The sequence below is a fragment of the Barbus barbus genome, assembly GCF_936440315.1.
Source record: "Barbus barbus genome assembly, chromosome: 23".
Classification (NCBI taxonomy): Eukaryota; Metazoa; Chordata; class Actinopteri; order Cypriniformes; family Cyprinidae; genus Barbus; species Barbus barbus.
Window position 1 is genome coordinate 20,598,900 of NC_136751.1, and position 22,543 is coordinate 20,621,442.

The 22,543-nt window shown below is 36.0% G+C and overlaps 1 protein-coding gene across 2 annotated transcripts; it reads left to right on the top strand.

The window, feature by feature from the left end:
* Positions 1 to 352: 352 nt before the first annotated feature.
* Positions 353 to 22,350, top strand: LOC306842552 (lon protease homolog 2, peroxisomal). 2 transcript variants are annotated; one of them, XM_079373490.1, is made up of 15 exons: positions 353 to 701; positions 2,226 to 2,460; positions 3,011 to 3,142; positions 3,246 to 3,368; positions 3,454 to 3,617; positions 3,879 to 3,973; positions 6,408 to 6,666; positions 9,303 to 9,444; positions 12,994 to 13,144; positions 13,342 to 13,468; positions 16,351 to 16,478; positions 19,562 to 19,680; positions 20,820 to 21,027; positions 21,198 to 21,382; positions 21,483 to 22,350. In XM_079373490.1, the coding sequence occupies exons 1-15, from the start codon at positions 469 to 471 to the stop codon at positions 21,702 to 21,704; spliced, it is 2,523 nt and encodes an 840-aa protein (XP_079229616.1). In that variant the 5' UTR covers positions 353 to 468; the 3' UTR covers positions 21,705 to 22,350. The 2 variants fall into 2 exon arrangements, with proteins under 2 accessions (XP_079229616.1, XP_079229617.1); XM_079373491.1 differs by lacking the exon at positions 353 to 701 and adding an exon at positions 2,821 to 2,881 and having other exon boundaries at positions 2,268 to 2,460.
* Positions 22,351 to 22,543: the final 193 nt, after the last annotated feature.

The following is a 22,543-nucleotide window of genomic DNA, read 5'->3' on the forward strand; positions in this document are numbered from 1 at the left end:
CAAATCAATTAAAAAAATTGTGGGGGCAAATTAAAATATTAAATATGTTTACATATTTTACATTTTGATTTTTAGCGTTTTCAGGCATTTCGATTGTTTTGGTATATTTAAATAATTTGAAGTTTAATAGCAGCCCTCTCTGCTATATGGACCCCGGCCGCCTCAAATTTCTGTCCCGACCGTCTCAAATTTTCCCCGTTCTTTCCTGATTTTGCAAATACGTCCCCAAAGCATATTTAAGTAAACACACTTAAAAGAGAGAGAACACAGTGTCCATTTGGCTGCATTCCGCGTGGTTTCACAAAAAGTAGGCGTTTCCGTTTGCACAGCACACCAAGATTGTCCTACTGCACCTGCCGTAGTTACAGCTTCCATCCTGTTTTCATTTGTCCCAGTTTGACATACGATGAAGGCATTCCTTGCACCTTAGTTCACTGCGATTTAAACTTAATATACAAACCCTGCAAAATGTCATCTAATAGTGGTATTCAAATCCCCAGCCGGCTGCCTTTGCTGTGCACTCATGATGGAGTGCTGTTACCGGGCTCGACCATGAGAGTCAGCGTCGACACAGCGAGAAACATGCAGTTAGTCAAGAGCAGACTGTTGAAGGGGACCTCGCTAAAAAGCACCATCATCGGGGTTATTCCCAACACCAGAGACCCCGAGCACGACAGCGAGGGGCTCCCGTCTTTACACAGGTGGGTCTGGCCTGTCAGAGCCGGTGTGATGCAACCGTCATTGAGTTTCCTTATGAAACACATTGAAGGAGGTCCTATAGTCATTTGTTGTGAATTTTACAATGGGTAACTTTTATTGTATTGTAAAAGTTAGTTTATAATGTGTCACTTTAGCATTTTCCCAGAACTTTTATTTTTTTTTAACCATGGCAGTGTTTGTTAGGGTGGTGACTGATACTATTTTATGTTCACTGAACTTTACCCTCAGAATGTGTAGTAAACACATTAAACTACATTCCTGTTTATTTATTTATTTTCTTACATGTTACAGAATACTATCAGCAGGGTTTGTTTTCTAGAATGATCGTTTGACCAGCAGTTGGACTTTAACCTTGCGATTCTGCTGTGGTCTGTAGTCAATGGCTGTCTCAAATAATAGTGACTTAAAATAGTAAAAAGAGTAAAGATCATGTATTAGTGCTGTCAAACGATTAATCGCATCCAAAATAAGAGTTTTTGTTTACATAATATATGTGTGTACTGTGTATGTATATAAACACAAACGCATGCATGCATATATTTAAAAAATTGTTTAAATATTACATATATTTATATATATTATTTATATATTATTTATATATAATATAAATATATAAATGTACATGTAAATATTTTCAAAATATATACTGTATGTGTGTCTATTTATATATACATAATGAACACAGTACACATACATATATTATGTAAACAAAAACTTTTATTTTGGATGCGATTAATCGCGATTAATTGTTTGACAGCACTAAAATATATACTTACTCACTTACTTACTTTTGTCATTTAGCAGACGCTTTTGTCCAAAGTGACTTACAAATAAGAAAAAGTAACTAAAACTAAAAGTTACAACTCTATAAATACTATATACCCACATATTTAATAAAATAAAGAAATTAAATAAAATTGACACATGCATATAACAACATTTCAATAATAAACATATAAATGAAAAAAAAAAGAATAAAATATATAAATATAATATGTTAACAGTCATAGAAATGTTATAGTAAATGTAAAGTTCTCTGGCTATGCTCTGCATGGTGGTTTAGAAAGTCATATCCTCCATACAAAATGGAAATCCTTCCCAGAAATCTATAAAAAAAAAAAAAAATGTTTTCCAATAATCATGAGAGTATTTCCAAGCCAGATTGTGATGCTGTCTTGGTTGGCAGCTCACTAGGTTTTAACACACAGCCAGTGTTTCCAATATACAGCACTGTGTGGCTTGACTATGTGCAGAACATGTCCGTACATTAACTCAGTCACATTTTAGCTTTTGTAAGACATAATTTAAATGTCTAGAATAATTAAATAGAAACAAGATAGTATATTGAGTTATAAAGTTATTATTCAGTATGTTCTGTGCCTCTGTTAGATGACAGGTTAGGTTGACATAAAGCCTACTCAGCTATCATAAATTAGATCTGATAGGAAACAAAACTCAGGCCTCATTAACTTTAATCTGTTCTTCTTCTTCTTCTGTTTTCTCAGTATTGGCACAGCAGGACTGGCGGTCCAAGTTGTGGGCAGCAACTGGCCAAAACCGCACTACACATTGCTCATTACAGGGTTGTGTCGTTTTCATGTGACCCAGCTACTAAGAGAGAGACCCTTCCCCGTGGCCGAGGTGGAACAGCTTGACAAACTGGAGCAGTACACAGAGGGAGATCAGGCTGATGGAGAGCTGGGGGAGCTGTCACAGAGGTTCTATCAGGCGGCTGTACAGGTCAGTAGTAAAGGAACCTGCGTTTGTGTTTATGTTATGATTATGTTAATAGTCAACAAAAACTGAAGTCTTTTGTAACATAAATGTCTAAATAAATAAATGCATACATAATAAATCAAACAATAATCTGGTGCTCAGTGTTCTTCTTTGATGTCTCTTTCTCAAGAACTACAGTAACCAATCAGGTCACTTACCTACTTTTACCAAACACTTCTTTTGTTTTACCAGCAAAAATAACCAACTTGAGAATTTGATACATTTGTCATGTACTGGACTTTACATGGACGTTTTCGAAAAAGACATTGCTAAGAGATATTAACAATAGTAATAATCAAGGACATAATTTTTTCTTGACTGAAGAAAACATGAATGCGATTGTGAGTCCCCCCCCCCCCCCCATTTGGCACCAGTCATCTATAGAGTGAGTCATCATTTAAACACTGAATGAATATAAAGGCTTCATTCTTTGCCAAATGCTACAGTATGATTCATTGCATGTAGGCTTTTCATTGAGTGTACTGAAGGTGTCCTCTGGTCTCTCTTTGTCCAGCTGGTTGGGATGTTGGACATGTCAGTGCCTGTGGTGGCTAAACTCAGGAGGCTGTTGGACAGTCTGCCCAGAGAAACTCTACCAGATGTCCTGGCCTCCATGATCCGCACTTCCAACAAAGAGAAACTGCAGGTGCAGCAGTAAAAAGGGTTATTGTTTGTGTTAAATGATTTGCCTAGTGTGATCATACACCAACTAAATATGCCTTTATTTTAATATTTTTGTTTGTTGGCAGGTGCTGGATGCAGTAGACTTGGAGGAACGGTTTAAGAAGGCTCTTCCTCTGCTCACCAGACAAATTGAGGGGCTCAAGTTGCTGCAAAAGACCCGCAAACTCAGACCTGATGATGACAAGAGAGTAGGCCAACATCTGTTTCTCCTCTGCCTCACAAACACCCACCTCCACACTTCCTGTGCTATAACACCATCCTTCTTTCTCCTAGGTGTTGGCCATCCGTAAAGGTGGTGTGTTCCCAGGCCGTCAATTCTCGCTTGATGAGGAGGCAGAGGATGAAGATGGTGATGACACAGCTATGCTGGAGAAGAAGGTGAAGGCAGCAGCTATGCCGGAAGCAGCACTGCGTGTGTGTCTCAAGGAGCTAAAACGGTACATTCTGGTAATTCTTTAGAGGAAACCACATTTCGTAGTTAGATACGCACTAGACAGCAAGGGACTTTTCACTGACCAATGGCTGCATCTGTTCTGTTGTCTTTAAACATATTACAAAGAAATCATTATCTTTATAGTTTAATCATTATTTGAATGAATAAAACATTAATGGCTCACCCTGCAAAAATAGTTCCTCCCAGGATTTCTTCCTCATCCACCCTACTCTATCTCAGAGAATGTTTTTTCTTTTTTACACAGATTAAAAAAGATGCCAGAGTCCATGCCAGAGTATGCCCTCACCCGCAACTATCTGGAGATGATGGTAGAGCTTCCCTGGAGCAAGAGCACTACAGGTTAGAAAGGAAAATAGAATAAAATACAACTAAAAAATAAACTAAAACAAAATAAAATGAACAATGTATTTGCAGTTTTTTATGCATGCATCTTTGTTTTTGGAGTTTAAGTTTACAAATAGAATTGCTTACTTATTCTTAATTATTAAACATATTTATGTCTAACCTTCAAGTAGTATATTATACTACATTTATATAATGCTAAATATAATAAAAGATATAGTATTTAAGTATAGCAATAAGAATTTTGATTATTCCATCCATGCATAATCCATCTTAAAATATTAAAACTAGTAAAAGTGTGGGTATTTTTTTTTCTTGGGAGATATTAGTACTTTTTCAACATCATGCATTAAACTGTTCAAAAGAGCAGAAAAGACTTTTACAGTGTTCTGTTTCAAATAAATGCTGTTCTATTGCTCAAATAATCTTGGAAAGAATTATGGTTTCAAAAAAATATAAAGCAGCACAACTGATTTAGCTTTGATAATAATAAGAAATGTTTCTTGAGCACCAAATCAGCATATTAGAATGATTTCTGAATGATCATGTGACACTGAAAACTGCAGTTATGTAGGCCGAAAATTCAGCTTTGCCCTCATAGGAATAAATTACATTTTAAAATGTATTAAAATAGAAACCTGTTATTTTAATCATAATACTATTTCACAATATATCTGTTTATTGTATTTTTGATCAAGTAAATGCAGCCTTGGTGATCATTAGAGGCTTCTTTCAAAAACATAAAATATTACCATCCCCAGATTTTTTAATGGTAATATATATTTCTAAATGCCCTATGTAATGAATAATAAACCGTTAAAATAAAAGTTTTTTTTTTTTTTTTTTAAGTTTAATAGAATGTTAAATGTTGTATTGAAATAATTTGCTTTTAGTTGAGTTAACTGAATATTTAGATAAAATAACTAATTGAATGTAACAACAGTTTGAGGGAGCCACCAGTGGAGGGAGTCTTTTACCACATTTTGTGAAATGAGTTGCTCTCAGTCTAGAGGTGGAGAGAGATTTGAACTGTTTACATCTGTTATTCTTGTCATGTTTTCCATGGCCACATGGAGGACCCTGAGAACTCAAGTACAGCAAATTATCTTGCCAAGCACAAGCTAGAGTGTTTGACCATATGTTTGAAGCATTAAACATACATTTATATTCTTTAATTTTCTTTGTTTTATAATTTTTCCATATTGCAACTATTTTTTAACTACTTACTGGCAAACTCAAAAGCATGTACAAAAATGTATGAATTACTTCCTATCCTAAGGTTATAGCTTGCCTTGAAATAAGATCTCTGACTATCCATGAAGGGCTCAAACAAACATGCACATGTGATTCAGTGCGCACACACACACACACACACGCTCTCTCTCTTCTGAATTTCCCTTGCTAGATGTGCAACAGACCTTGGGGCTGGAATTCTGCTGGGAAAGTCTCATGTACATGAAGTGCCTTTCACAGAGCTCAGCGCTCAAGGGTGGGACTGCATTAGAAGAAAACTGATTTAGTGGTTTAGATTGGCGCTTGAAAGCTGGGAATAGAGAGGTCTGGCCTTACAGGAATGCTGTAATTCTGCTGTAAATGCAGAATTGACAATCTATGATTTGTGAGAACCATAAAGAAAATTCTGTACCCAGTTTAGGTTTACTTTATGAGATAGCTGCATATATATGTCTGCATCTCATTACATCAGGCGGTGGACATGCATGTGTCTTTGATAAAATACTCACATTCCTTTCAGAATTTATACAACATGAGTGCAATCAAGGGCTGAAGCAATTGTGCTGTGATATTGCTTGTGTAATTTTAGAAAATGTATCGGCAATTTATTATCAATTACTGACCAAATTATTTATTCTTATGTATTTCAAGCCATTGCAATTTCAAACAATAATATGCATTATTGTTATTTTTATTTTAAATTACAGTTTAGTGTCTCTAAATAATTTTTTATGTTTTTATAGAATTTTCTTAGTCACCAAGGCTTATTTATTTGAAAAAAAGAATATTGCAAAATATTATTATAACTGTTTTCTATTTGAATATATTTTAAAATGTAATTTATTCCTGTGATGGTAAAGCATAATTTTTAGCAGCCATTACTCCAGTCTTCAGTATCACATGATCCTTTAGAAATCATTCTAATATACTGATTAGTGCTCAAGAACATTTCTTATTATTATCAAAGTTAAAAACAGTCATTTAAATTTTTTCTCATAATTTTTTGATTAATATAACGTTTAAAAAAAGCTTTTATTTTAAATAGAAATCCTGTGTATCATTAAAAATGTTTTAGTGATCAATTTAATGCATCCGTGCTAAACAAAAGTATGAATTTCTTTGAAAAGAATTCTTGCTGAGCCCAAGCTTTTGAACGGTAGTGTATATCTGCATTATTTTAACTCTTGTGTCTAATCAGATTGCTTGGACATCCGTGCAGCACGGGTGCTCTTGGATAATGATCACTATGCCATGGAGAAGCTGAAGAGAAGGGTGCTGGAGTATCTGGCTGTGCGGCAGCTCAAGAGCACCCTTAAGGGACCCATACTGTGTTTTGTGGGACCCCCTGGTGTGGGAAAGACCAGTGTTGGGCGTTCCATTGCTCGCACTCTGGGTCGAGAGTTCCATCGCATCGCCTTAGGAGGAGTCTGTGATCAGTCTGACATCCGTGGCCACAGGTGAGAGGTCATTATAAAAGTGGTACACTCAATATCTGATCTTCAAACAGGTATGCTATACGATACATATAGTCTCGGTGTCAGACTGCTTTGAAGAAGAATCTGTGGTTGGTCATTTTACATGCAGGTCAGACAGATCCTTCTATTTTATGTAGGCTTTTCGTGGACAGAGTAAGCTGTGTGTGCAAGACTTAAGGCTCATAATCAAAAGTTTGACTGCACATAAATATGCACTTAGGTTCAAAATTTGGGGTTGGTAAGATTTTTTTAAAATGTTTTAAAAAGAAGACTCTTATGCTTACCAAGGCTGCGTTTGTTTGATCAAAAAGTTATGTTGTGAAATATTTGTACAATTTAGTTTATTTATTCCTGTGATGGCAAATTTTCAGCAGCCTTTACTACAGTCTAGTGCTGTCAAACAATTAATCGTGATTAATCGCATCCAAAATAAAAGTTTTTGTTTACATAATATATGTGTGTGCACTGTGTGTATTTATTATATATATATATATATATATATACAAACACATACAGTATATATTTTGAATTATTATTTACATGTATATATTTATATTCATATAATTTATATTATATATAAATATATTTAATATATAAACATAATGTATTTCTTTTTCTTAAATATATAGATTTCTATATACATAATAAATATACACAGTACACACACATATATATATATATATATATTATGTGATCAACAACTTTTATTTTGGATGCGATTAATTGTGATTAATCGTTTGTCAGTATTAGTCAGTGTCACATGATCAAGTCATTCAAAGACTTTGGTCAAATTATTGCATCCTTGCTGAATAAAAGTACTGGTTTCTTTCCAAAACAATCATACTAACCCCAAACCTTTGAAAGATAGTGTGTTAGTGTTGGACAATATGCTCAAATGTCATATCGTCCTATCATTAGCCTGCGAAATCGCCGATACAAGATATTATCGTGCTAATTATTTCAGTATTTACTTAATTAGTTTCATTGCTGGAAAGTGAACAAATTCCACTATAAGGCTAAGAGCCTAATGTTTTTAATATGACTGAATTTGTTTTTGACATGATAACGGTTTAATAGAGACATTGTAAGTTACAAATTATAATGATTACATTTCCGCAGTTATTCAAAAAGCAGCTACAGAAAACGAGTAAAGAACATGCAACACCATCACCGACTTAAGTCTTGGGTGAGTTCATGCACATTTAAAAAACTCTTCCGTTACAATCAGTGAAGATATCTACACTGTATGATGAATAAATCTCTTATACTTAGATCGCACGTACATCGGCACTTTGCTGTTTTTGATTAGAGAATACGCGAGAGCTGAATTCAGTCAGCAATTGTGCGCACTAAACAACAAAAAGAAAAATAAATATGATGGAACAACCAAGCCCTAATATAGTATTACTACCATGATAATAATAATAACAACAATAATAATAATTGTCTTGCTATTGTCAGTGGCATCAGCCACAGGCGATATCTCTGACTGTTGTCGATACACAATACTATCGTCTATCAGCACACTCCTGTAGTGTGTACTATATAAACGTCAACTATCTGTTAAGATTACTGTTAAAAAGGGCATATTTCCAGTGCATTGCTAAAAACTTGTGACCCAACCCTGATGTTACTTTGATTAACCCTGGTGTTACGTTACTAATCCAAGATCCTTCAGACGCTGAAACTCAATATAGCCATTCAGGCGTTGTTTTGCCATCAAACGGTGAGTCACAACCAACATGTGAAGCATGCGGCGATGCAAATGTGTGCAGATGCGTCAGATTGAGGTATCAGACCGTGATGAACCCACCGAAGAGACGTGACTTAGTACCCCTCCTATACCGACAGAAACTTTAAACCATGACCTGCACTGATGACTTCTTTGGTGTTTCCTCTGATCTCTTGTCACTATAGAAACTAGAAGGTGATAACAATCATGACTCCCTGCAGGCTAGGGCGAGCCTCCGTGTTTTCTGATTGGCTGACCTCAGACCTCACACTCACACACAGAAAATGTGTCCTCAGGACAAACGGCTCTGACGAGACTTTTCCCACACACTCTCTGCATTTGTCTTGTTCATTGCACACCAGTTTAAAAGAGTCTGCATTAGTTTACTGCAGTATAGTGTATAAAGTTTAATGACAGTCTTACAGCCCCTAATGACTGTAATTAGGGCACAATTCCATCCTGTCTGTCTTCGCATCCTGTCTTTTGTCAGTTCAGTAGACTGAAATACTAGTTTTAGTGTTTTCAACCACATCAGATGCACTCCTGCCTCATCCAGCAACATTATCAAGAAGTTATTTATTATATTATTCCTTTTCAAATTGCATTTGTGATTCATGCTATAACCTGTTACGCAGCCCATCAATTATGTTCCATCAGCAGTAACACCTACTGACAGCCAACAGTGACCTGAATGGGACTACATCAAAACAGTTGCACTTCAGGTCGCTATGTAGGATGATTGTGATCTTTTCTTGTTTGCCCACCGGAGCACTGATACAGATCTTTTTTTTTCACTCCTCTCATCGTTTTCTACTTTATCGTTTATCTCTCCCTCTCGATACTTTCTTCCCACTCCCACTTTATCTCCATGTGTCTCCGTCCTTAGGCGCACGTATGTAGGTAGCATGCCTGGTCGCATTATAAATGGACTGAAGACTGTTGGGGTAAACAATCCTGTCTTTTTATTGGACGAGGTGGACAAACTGGGGAAGAGCCTGCAGGGAGATCCTGCTGCTGCCTTGCTGGAGGTGAGAGGCCCTACATGTAGGTTACAACTGCTACTTGCCTTGACCAGTCTCAGACTACAAGGAAATCTTAATATATTTATATATTAGGTGTGTAATGGTACACAATCATGATGGTTTGGTGCGTTCATCGGTTTTGACATCACGGTTCAGTATGGTTTCGGTACAGCAGGGGAAAAATCTAAACATAATATTTATTAAACAGTGGTTTACTGAACAAATTGCTCTTTTATTAAATAAATTCAGTTATAATTAAAATTTTCTTAAGGATAAAAATCTACCTCAGCTTATGCTCCAAACTATAGTGAGCCCTTTTACATTACTATAAGGTTGCAATTAACAACAGAGCCCAAACTTAAATTCAATTACTGCTGATTTTTAAATATAATAATCCACACTCAACTTTAAAAAAATGGTATGCAAACTAGTAAATTGCACATAATGCAGTTTTTAAATTTACTTCTAAATTATAACATTTCTATTTATTATTGAAATATATTCATTTACACAGTGGCTGTCATAACTAGTTTAATATTTATTTAAACATACATTAAATAATTATGACATCGTGGTTAAGTAAAATATAATGAGTATGTAATCTAATATTTTGCATATTTTCTTCTCAACACTTCATTTCTATAGCGAATAAACGAGTGTGGACACTGTTGACTGACCTCAGGTAAATGAAATGCTACGTGACATTTTGTTTACAAGCTGTTTTATTGACGTCTTTCTGTGGTTGAAACAGATTGAGCGATTATGGGGCATGAGATGTTCATTCATGTTTATTTGGAGTTAAAACTAGTAGTAAAGAGGAAGGGATGATCACCCTCACTCGAGCTCTGTGCTGCCGTTTGAACTGAGGTGTTTATACAGCGATCTGCTGTGCCACATCAAAGAGCATCAAAATAGCATTTATTTTTTTAATTTCCTGAAAAAATGGGCATCATTTGAAAGGTGAGACTTTATTTCTGATCAAAAGTAACAATATGTAAACTAGAAGTTTCCATTAAATGAATGAATTCATTTTCAGTACGAATACGTGTACCAATGCACCTCTAATAAAAAAAGTTTGAAGGTAATATTGACCTTGTAAATGTGGATAAAATGTGATCTGCTGGAGACAGAATAGTGCAAAACCAGGGCAGGTCGCTCTATTCCAGTGTGATATTACCCAGACTCACTGCTTGACATTTTATGCCACAATACTGAAAGAATTTTTTTTTTGCAGTTGTTTGTGTGTGGTCTACAAGATCAGTTTGCATGCAGCGTAATGCATGCATACCATAGGTAGTAGGTAATAGGTTTGTTGTCCCTTCTGTGCACTGTATCACATATACATCGCCATTTGCATACACTTGAATGCACATGAGCCAGTTTGTTTTTACTGAGATAAATGTCCAAATATCTCCTGTAAGGCAGTTGTAACCTTTATCTCCTGGCATGATGAGTTGTTACTACAATCCAGCAGAGGAAGAGAAATGCATCTTACACTTTTACCAGCGATCAGCAGTCTGTATACTGTAATCAGAACATCACCACTCAAAAACCATCCGGGGAGTGACGCTCATCTCGTACTGTAAAACATGTGACCCTTTTCATTGTACTCCAGATAAAGAGATATAGGGAAGTTCATCACAGGGCGGACGTGACCTGGCAAGCTCAGCAGAAATCTCTGTGATTATTTTGTCAGAAGCTGAGAGCAAGCATGCTTTATTTAGGGAAGCATTTCAAAATAAATTGTTTTGAGGTGGTTGTTTATAGCTATAGTGGTGTTGTTTTAAACCTTTAACCCTGAGTATTAAACTTTAGCTTCTAACTCATCTTGCACCGTTTGTGCTACGGATGGATATGCATAATACCTCAAATGGTGCATCTTGGAGAGGTGCACAAAATTAGACTTATTGTTGTTTTTGTTGCCAAATATCATCTTGTGAGCTTGGTGTAATTTACTTTTAGGTGTGTTCACATTAGCACACCTCAGAAGTTAATTTCAAAGTCAAAGCAACAGATTCTCATGACCAGCTTAACCCGGTCAAGGATCATTTTAATAAGAATCCATTTTACCAGGAATTTCACTTGAGGGTCAAAAGATTCGTCAATGTAGATTTTGCAAATCTAAATTGACAAATCTTTTGACCATAAAGTGAAATTCTCAGTAAAATGGATTCTTATTAAAATGACTCATGACCGGGTTAAGCTGTTACTCAATTGTGACTGCAAACATTTTCCAAACAACGGTAAATGTGACTGCACCTTTACAGTATTTTCTTTATCCAACAACAAAAACAGTGCAAATGTCTGATTCACAAACAAATGACTATTACTAACTGCTTCTTTTTGAGTAAGTCAATTCACAGAACAGTCTCAAACTTGCTCGCGAGTTAGTGGTTTGAAACTGAGTCAGTGAACTGTTACTGACTCTTTCCCTGAACCGCCAGTCATTTTTCGGTTATGTCTGATATGAAATGAACCAGGAACTGTTAGGCTGTGTGTCCACAAAAGCATTTTTAGCCAGCTGAAAATGCCAGATGCTCTTTTGAAAATGCCTGCTGTGGATGTTATCTAGACTCTAGACAACTCATTGTTGATCAGTCATTGTAAAAGTAAAAGTGTTGGTTGGTCGCTGTGATATCAGCTCTGCCCATCCCCCAGTGTTATTGGACAGCTGGGAAAAAAGTGACGATAACACTTCCGTATAAGGACCAATTCTCACTATTAAGTAGTTGCTTATTAGCATGCATAACAGGTAGGCTGTTTATTAGTATTTATAAAACACATATTCTACCTTACTAACTATTAAGAAGAAGCAAATTAGAAGTTTACTGAGGCAAAAGTCATAGTTAATTGATTGGTAATGGTGAGAATTGGAATAAAAATAAAGTGTGACCGTGACTAGTGCTGTGTTTTACCCAAAGTTAACCATTTTTCAACTCTTGGCGACCAAAACAACCCAAGCACAGTGTTCAGCACCTATTTTTAAAAAATACAAAGTGCTCCCATTACAAACACTTGAAAAAATATGCTGTCCTCTGGAAAAAAATGCTTTGGTAAACATAAAGCCTTACTGTTATATAAGTAGCCTATACTTCAGATTCATGAGGCATCAGTTAAAAGACTGGTTGTTTAATATGGCAACGTGTATTAAGATAACAAATATTGTATACAAATATATTATTGGTATTGATTAACATGAATAAAGGGGCATTTTTTAACTGTATAATGATATGTGAGTCCTTAATAAAATAATAAATGATGACTGTTAGTTTTGTTAATGTACCATCTAGTGCTAATTCTGACAGAAGGGGCTTGAGCAGCCTACTGTTGCTATGGTTACCTCCTCAGGCTAGAGCAGTTTCTGTTCATGTTCATGATCCATTTGACATGTGGTGAAAATACACACTCTAACTTATAATCTAACTTTTGTGTTAAAACATTTCTTATGCAATATGCTGAATTTTAACTGTTTGTGTATTTTTTAAGAAGCCCTCCCATAAACTGCACCTTACACACCTTCTGAATTTTGTGCAAATAAACTGTGATCTTTATCAGGTTCTGGACCCGGAGCAGAACCACAGCTTCACCGACCATTACCTCAACGTGCCGTTTGACCTCTCACAAGTCCTCTTCATCGCCACAGCAAACAGCACGGCCACCATCCCCCCTGCCTTACTGGACAGAATGGAGGTCCTCCAGGTGCCAGGTCAGAGTTCAATTTCGGACAAAAAAGACAGCAGGATGTGGCATTGACGATGTGACATTTTTAGTGATTAATTCCTGGCTGTTTTAACTCAAACACAATTAACTCTATCCTACAACAGAGCAGATGGTTTTGTAGTTGAATACTTGATTAGTTTATTGTAATTTGTGTTCTGAATATCAGCATGTGTGTCTCATTAGGATACACCCAGGAGGAGAAGGTAGAAATCGCCCATCGGCACCTGATCCCTCATCAGCTGGAGCAGCACGGACTGACCCCACAACAGCTCCAGATCCCACAGGACACCACAAAGGATATCATCAGCAAGTATGCACACACACACAGACACACACACTCAGGGTTTTGTATTCTAAAGAGGTTCAGGCTGATAATGGCACTTGATAACTCACATGGAGGACAGAAGGGTGAGATTAAAGTGTCCAAACAGGAGCAGTCTTTGTCAATTAAGAGCTAATCACACACACTAACAAATGAATCCACTTCTCCATCCACATGTATTTGTAAGTTACCATACTACTTGCATTGACTGACTCTAAATGGTGAATGTATTGGTGATACATGATCAAAATATTTTATGTGATATACACATATACATATGTATGTATATATATGTACATATGTAGCCAATGTATATGTGACCCTGGTCCACAAAACCAGTCATAAGGGTCAATTTTTCGAAATTGAGATTTTTACATCATCTGAAAGCTTAATAAGTAAGCTTTGTTATGATAGGACATTATTTGGCCTGAGATACAACTATTCGAAAATCTGGAATCTGAGGGTGCAAAAAATTCAAAATATTGAGAAAATCGCCTATAAATTTGTCCAAATGAAGTTCTTACCAATGCATATTGCTAATCAAAAATTAAGTTTTGATATATTTACAGTAAGAAATTTACAAAATATCTTCATGGAACATGATCTTTACTTAATATCCTAATGATTTTTGGCATAAAAGAAAAATCAATAATTTTGACCCATACAGTGTATTTTTGGCTATTGCTACAAGTATACCCCAGCGACTTAAGACTGCTTTTGTGGTCCAGGGTCACATATGCGTATGTGTATGTGTGTGTGTGTGTTTAAATAAATATATAAATAATATTAAAATATTAAATATAAAAATCTGTGTTTTGTATGTATAAATATGTGTGTGTGTTTGTATATACAGTGGGTACGGAAAGTATTCAGACCCCTTTAAATGTTTCACTCTTTGTTATATTGCAGCCATTTGCTAAAATCATTTAAGTTCATTTTTTTCCTCATTAATGTACACACAGCACCCCATATTGACAGAAAAACACAGAATTTTTTACATTTTTGCAGATTTATTAAAAAAGAAAAACTGAAATATCACATGGTTCTAAGTATTCAGACCCTTTGCTGTGACACTCATATATTTAACTTATATATATTTTATATATATATATATATATATACAGTGCCCTCCATAAGTATTGGAACAGTAAAGACAAAATTGCTCTGTTAGCTGTGAAGTCAAGACATTTGCAAATATGATTAAAAGATGAATATGAGACAAAACTACAGAATGTCACATTTTATTATTAGCCGTTTCAACAAATACATGTTTTACCAAATAAAAAGAACAGCACTTTTAGAGTTCATCCCACTCATTGATGTGAGCATAAGTATTGGGACAGTTGAACATAAGGCAGATATAAAAGATTAAAAGCTATTATTTAGTTGCAGATCACTTGCGCAGAATCACAGCAGTGAGTCTGTGACCCATAGACATCACCAGACTCTTGGTCTCATCCTTTGAAATACTTTTCCCAGCCTTTAATGCAGCCAATTCCAATTGTTGCTTGTTTTGGGGAGTTTCTGCCTTTACTCTCCTCTTCAGAAATTCATGTTCAATCGGATTTAAATCTGGAGATTGAATCTAAGACTTTCCATTTCTTTGCTCTTATAAATTCCTTGACTGAACTGGCAGGGTGTTTTGGGTCATTGTCCTGATGCAATATGAAGCACTTCCCAATGAATCTGGTGGCATTTTCTTGAATATTGGTAGGCAAGATGGTTTTGTACCCTTCCAAATTCATTCTGCTACTGTCATCATACATCAAGTCATCAGTAAAGTTGAGAGGGCCTGTAATTCTGTGTCAAAGTCTCCTGAGGACAGTAGATTGTCAAAGCATCACCACAGCTTTCTGGAAGTTGTTGGTGATTTTACAGACACGTCTTTTAAGGTTAATTTTCACAGCTTTTATGATTTGTCTGTCATCAACTACTGTTGTTTTCTCAGCCGATCAGGTCGTTGTTGGTTGCTGGTGTCGCTGGTGGTTTCCAAACTCTTGAATTCTCCATGCCCTTTATTTTTGCTATAGCTCTAACTGACTTCCTCTTTTCTTTTAGCATCCAAATTGCTTGCTTTTCTCTCAAAGTCCACTCCCTCGTCTTCATCCTAGTTTGCGTGTGACATCATCGATTGCAGGATTCAGAATACAGAAGTAATGGATATAACACATTTCCTGCTTTTAATATCTGAAGAATTAATGCAACAGGACACAGCTGATCACTTAGAAAGACCTGTGAGGCAACTGTTCCAATACTTATGCTCACATCAGATAGGGGGATGAAACTATAAAAGTGCTGACCTTAGCTGGAAAAACATCCATGTGTTGAATCACCCAACAATAAAATGTGACATTCTGTAGTTTTGTCTCATATTCATCTTTTAATCATATTTGTAAATGTCTTTACTCCACAGCCAACAGAGCAATTGTGTCTTTACTGTTCCAATACTTTTGGAGGGCACTATATATATAATATATAGATAATATAGAAAATAATAATAATAAATGGAGGAAAATATAAACAAATAAAATATAGCATTTAAGGCTGAAAAAAGTTTGTGTGAAACCGAGGGGAATTTTGGGTCTCAGATGGGGCTGTCCAGCCGGGTCTCCTCCTTTAAACTATATCCTCTGCTGTCTCACTCTCTCCTTCAAAACTGTATCTTATGACAGGCTGCCAAACTTCTCTTCTAAATGTCTGTAGTCCATCAGGGATTGTCAATTAGAGATGTTTGCAGAGCAAACTAATTAATTACCTCAGAGGTTGCTAATTTTGGGATGATTATCTGCTAAAAAGCAATCAATACATGGCCCCGGCCCAGCAGTGGCGGCAGTAATGACAGAGTGATCTGTGTGTGAACGTGTTTGTAGGTACACACGGGAGGCAGGCGTGCGCTCTTTGCAGAGGAAGATCGGGGCCATCTGTCGAGCTGTGGCTGTGAAGGTCGCTGAAGGTCATAAGGTCTCTAGAGCAGAGTCCCCCACTGAACAACATGCAGGTAAAACTGGGACTTTTTCACCTCACACATCATTGTTGTTTACGGCTGGAATTATACCAGTTCCCCCGGCTCTGCTTCAGTCGTAGAATCAGGATTGATGGTAATAGCCTTTGGGCAAAGATAAAACAGTCCGTCCCAGTGTGCTCTTGTCTTTGTTGCGTCCGGATGGCGATCTCCACTCACAGTGAAATATCACCGGATGACAAAAAGTGTACACATAGCTATTAAATCTTATTTTATCATATTAAATCTTTAAGTATGTTCTGATTGACTGGGATTACACTTTGTGCACTATTTTGTTTTTATTATGAACAGGAAAATGTAGATGATGCTGAAAAAGCATTGCATCGCCTGGTTTGGACACTTTTGAAAATCTTATTCAACTCTTTGAATAAAAATGATATTCAAAAACAAAACAAAATGTAAATAAAAATTAATTATTTAAATTAAATAAATGATGATAAATTAATATAATACATTAAATATATAACAATATTTAAATTAAAATAATTATTACAATTGCAAATAATTTTATCAATTTATTATTTGTAAAATAAAATAAAATAATATATATGTATGTGTGTGTGTGTGTGTGTGTGTGTGTATATATATATATATATATATATATATATATATATATATATATATATATATATATATATATATATATATATAACAAATTTTAAAATAAATAGTTTTTTTTTTTTATTGTCAATGCAAAATAATTCATTAAATAAAACAATTAAATTATAATAAATTAAATTAACCATAATATAAAATACTAAATATATAAAAATGGTCAAATAAAATGTTGTTTTTTATTATAAATTGAAAATATTTTATTTTGCTTCATAAAATAACACAATAAATTACATTAACAACAATTACATTAAATTATAAGTTATATAATAAATTATAATTTATTTAGTGTTTATTTTATTATCAAAGGCAAAATGTATTTTGAAACAAAATAGGTAAATTATAATGAATATAATCAAATCTAATATATGAAATATATAAAAAATATTAAATAATTTACATATTTTATCACTTGACTTTTATTTTGTTTTATTTTATTTTATTCACCCTCTCTTTAAATTGTCCTTAAAAATCCCCATTATGATGTCTTGCATCTGGTAGGACACTGAGGATGCATTCAATTGAGGAATGCTTCTGTATGTCTATCGTGTATTGCTTCCTGACAGCAGTGGCTCAGAAAGGGTATAGCAAGACTTCAGCACAATCCATAACACATACTTACCCTTGCTGTGCCACACAGACGGAATCAAGTACACACGAACTCTAGAAATGTGTTCAGACTAAAGAGCGTGTTGGGGAACCCACGCTGAGAAATTATGAAACGTACAGTCAGAAAAACTAGTCTCACACATTATGAAAACCTCAGCACACACATGCACATATTGGTCATTAATCACTCTAAGCACGGGCCCCCTGAGGGGTGGAGGAGGGTAAAGCGTGCTAACAGACGGCCTTAGAACCCCCCCTTCACGTCTCGCTGCAGCTGCTCCTCTGTAACAGAAGTAATAGCACGGCCGGTTAACGCTCGGTTCAGACTCTGATTTAGCCCAACTCTGCTTCTCAATCCTCTCCTGCATGGCCCATGTGTGCGATGAGATTTAGAGAGATGAAGGTCAGGGGGTTTCTTTTGCTCTCCATGTTGCCTGATGGCCAGAATAAAGCTTTGAAACAAGCGCTTTCATTTATATTCAGTCTCTTTGTAGCAGGTGTTGTTCTTAGTCTGAACATCATGACAGCTGTCGCATGTGCTTCCTGCTGTCTTAACTCTTTCAGTACATTCAGTACATAGTCTTCTTACTGTTCAGTGTCTGCATTAACCTCTTGAGTTACAGGGAAATGAATGAGCTGGTTGTTCAGGTATCCATCCGATTCCTTATAAAGAAGCAAAACTCTGATGCTCTTTAAAGGTGAACTTTTTATTTGTTGCGATGGCTGATATTGAATATACTGTGAATGTAACATTATACAAAAGTTTTCAGTTACTAATGGCATCTGACAGTAGGATTGTAAAATAAAGCAAGTACAATTTGGCTGGTCATGTGGCCAACATGAAAAAAGTGCTAAATTATGCAGGGCGGTATTTAATTTAATACATCAGAAGTTGACTAAATCATAAAGTTGAGCTATTTAGTTAATAGTTAATGTTCATGACAACCACAAAATGAAGTAATAATACATGGTTTAGTTATTTCAGTTATTTATTTCAGCATTTCTGTTATCCTTTAAAACAATATAATATAGTTAATGTTATTTGTCTCGTCTGCTTTGGCTTGTTAGCAGAAAATAAGGTGGAGAAAGGTACAATATTTGTGAATGAATTATTATGAAAGGAAGTTTTTTTTCCCCCCTAGAAAATGTGCGCTGATCATGCACAACAAAATCTTATAAATCATTATTATGTCTTTCCTCAGAATGCATTTTCCTTCTTTGTTCTTCAGAACATGATGCATGTCATTAACAGTCTAGTCACATGACTTGTGGGCAGCAAGGAGCATGTATATAATTGTGTGTCTTGCCAAGGGCAAATACACAACACACACATTTAAAAAAAATAGACACATGGATGTACGCTGAAAGTAAATACACCCTGAAGCTGCTTATGATATTAAAACCTATAATACCCTATTGTTTCGACCCAAATTTAAGATAGCACCTGCTCTCCCCCTTAGCTGGACCCCTGTGGCATTTTTCTACAGCCTATAATATTCTATTATTTCAGACAGCTCTCTTTCACGCTTTTCTTTTCACTTTTCTCCCCTCCGGCCTCAATGTCTGTCACCTTCCTTAATGAAAAGCCTCAAATAGACATGATAATGGAAGTGCCAGGGTGATAAAATTGTATAGCTTTTTTTTGGATTGTAATTCACTTTTCTGTAATTCATGGTTTTCTCTGCTTAAATGGAGTTTACTTTTAGTTCATGAAATGGCAATCACCTGTCTCTTTTATATTGACACACCAGAGTTTTAATTTGATGGAGTTTTTAGTGGTGGTTTTTAGTCAATGTTTTCACCAGTTTCCCATGAAAGATCTTTGTATCTTTCAGACCAGAATACAGAGAACAAGGAGGAGGATTCTGGGATAGCGTCACCTCCAGAGATGCCAATTGTTATTGACCACATTGCCCTTAAGGATATTCTTGGACCGCCAATATTTGAAATGGAGGTTAGTATCAAATAAATGCCTGAATCTTAAAATATATATATTGTGTGTGTGTGTGTGTGTGTGTGTGTGTGTGTGTGTATATATATATATATATATATAGTAATAATATTTCAGAATATTAATGTTTTTTTTAAGCAAATGCAGCCTTGATGAGAGGAGTCTTCACATTTTCAAAAATCTCCCCAACCCCCCTAATCTGTGAATGGTAGTGTATGTCTAGGGACCAGCATGTCATAAGGATTTGGGAGTAGGCTCTTGTAACCACCCAGAACATCTTAGTAATGGCATAGCAACTACCAAAACATCCAAGCATCACGACGGCAAGTTTTGAACGAGCAAGCATCACCTACATGTTCTTCAGAAAAGTCTAGTAGTCTTTGTTGTTTTAAATTGAAGGTTAATGTCATTTTCAGTGCGGTCCTGTCATTACTTGTGTATGGTTCTTCATTTGTCCACAAACCTTTCGAACTGCTGTCCCCCGGCCCAGTGCTGTGCTGTTGTGTTTCTCAGAGGAGAAGTGCTCTCTCTTCTCCGTAATGGAGGCTGCATTCCTGCCTGAGGACACGGCAGGGAGTGACCAGAGGCAGAGAACAGCCGATGTTCTGCTGAACTATCACACACATCTTCTCCTTTAAAAACTTACATTAGCACTCGACTTTCTGCAGTTAGTTTACCAAGTACAAAAACAAATGTTTTTGAAAGAAACAATGGTGACACTTTATTTTAAGGTCCAATTCTCTGTATTAACAATTAACTACAACTTTTGCCTCAATAAACTCCTAATTTGCTGCTTATTTAGTTGTTAAGTTTAAGTATTGGTTAGGATTAGGGATGCAGAATATGTGCTTTATAAGTACTAAGAAACAGCCAATATGATAATAATAGACATAAGCAACTAGCTAATAGTGAGAATCGGTCCCTATACTATACTAAAGTGTTACAATTCTTAAGCTTGCTGTCTTTTTCTACATTTAAAGTTCATAAGCTATAAGCTATAATATATATAATTTTTTTGACGTTACGATACGTATAAGTATGTAACATATACTTAACATACTTATCGTATGTATATTATCGTATTTAATATCATTTTTTTGACGTTACGATAAGTATGTAAGCATAGCTGTCTATGTCTGTAGGTCTCGGAGCGACTGACCCTGCCAGGTGTGGCGATCGGGTTGGCCTGGACTCCGCTGGGTGGAGAGATCATGTTTGTGGAGGCCAGTCGTATGGAAGGAGAAGGTCAGTTGACTCTGACGGGACAGCTGGGTGATGTCATGAAGGAATCGGCCCATTTAGCTATCAGCTGGCTCCGCAGCAATGCCAAAACGTACCTCCTAACTAATGGTGAGTTACAGACATACACAACATTAAAATTTCAGATGTTTTGAAAAGTCTTGTGAATATTATTACAATTAATATATTTCTAAATGTAATTTATTCCTGTGATGGCAAAGAATTTTCAACAGCGATCGACTGTGAGCGTGAGTGATTTATGTGTTTGAATGATGTTATAGGCAGCGCTGATCCTCTGGAGGGTACCGATATCCACTTGCACTTCCCAGCAGGTGCCGTCACCAAGGACGGACCCTCCGCCGGTGTTACAATAGTAACGTGCCTGGCCTCGCTGTTGAGTGGGCGACTGGTGCGCTCTGATGTGGCCATGACTGGAGAGATCACTCTGAGAGGACTGGTGCTGCCGGTGAGGAACCCAAAGCACATCCTTCACAGAAACTGAATTTATTTAAAAACCATTCAAGTTGCTGATATCTCATAAGATATATCTTGTCTCATACCTACAGGTGGGAGGTATAAAAGATAAAGTCTTGGCAGCTCATCGAGCCAATCTGAAACGAGTTATCATCCCCAAGCGCAACGAGAAAGATCTGGAGGAGATACCTGCCCATGTGCGAGCTGACCTGGATTTTGTTTTCGCCAGCACTCTGGATGCAGTCCTGAATGCAGCCTTTGATGGTGGGTTTCCCGCAGCTGTCGGTCATCCTCAAGTTCTCAGCAAACTCTGAGATTGTAGCTGCTAGACAAACTCATGAGCCCAAGACTTTTTTTTCCTCATAGGAAGCTTAACACTAAGCACTTACTCTCACCTGAATGATGGCAAATCAGCTTTATTCAAGCCTATATTCATTTTCCTCTAATTCATTTATGATTTAATTACAGATGATTGACAAAAGTTGATCTGACAATAGTTGAGATGTTGCTACTGTAGATAATTATACAAACTCTTTTTTTTTTTAAATAAATGAATTTTTTCATTAAATGAATAGACTAATGAAAGTCAAAAGTTCTTAAATATCCCAAGTTTATTCCTTTAAATTGTACAGTTGTCAACCTATTTAAATTTTCAAGTTTTCATATGTCAAACGAATGGAGGTTAGCATTAAATAACTGCCAGAAAAGTCATTGTGTCGCTACAGGAAATGTTTCTAGAATTGGTAGCACCCACAAGCCTCATTCTTCCTTTAAGACGTCACAAGCAGTTTACAGTGTTGTTCATAGAATAGCATATTGGCAATATACAGTCTGACTATTCATATTTACTTCTTGTTGGAGCAGAGTTTTGAATAAATTTGGACATGTCAGAATAATAAATGTGATTTCATAGTTTTCTATAATGTTACAATTAAAATTTACAATAGAGAAAATATTGCCACCAGTGTAGCAGCGTACCATCTGTCTGTGCTACTGGGACAACTGAAACGCTGTTGTAGTGACTCATCTTGACAACTAAACCACACTCTGTTGCTTCATTTTGTAGTTGCCATGAACATAATTTGATAGCCTATACAGCAAACAAAACTGACATTTGACCTGCTTTAATGCGTTCTTGTTCTTGATGACTGTA

Coding starts and splice junctions, on each gene's coding strand:
- LOC306842552 (XM_079373490.1), top strand. CDS start 469: ATGTCATCTAATAGTGGTATTCAAATCCCCAGCCGGCTGCCTTTGCTG. Junction 702..2,225: donor GGGCTCCCGTCTTTACACAG/GTGGGTCTGGCC, acceptor CTGTTTTCTCAG/TATTGGCACAGCAGGACTGG. Junction 3,369..3,453: donor GACCTGATGATGACAAGAGA/GTAGGCCAACAT, acceptor TCTTTCTCCTAG/GTGTTGGCCATCCGTAAAGG.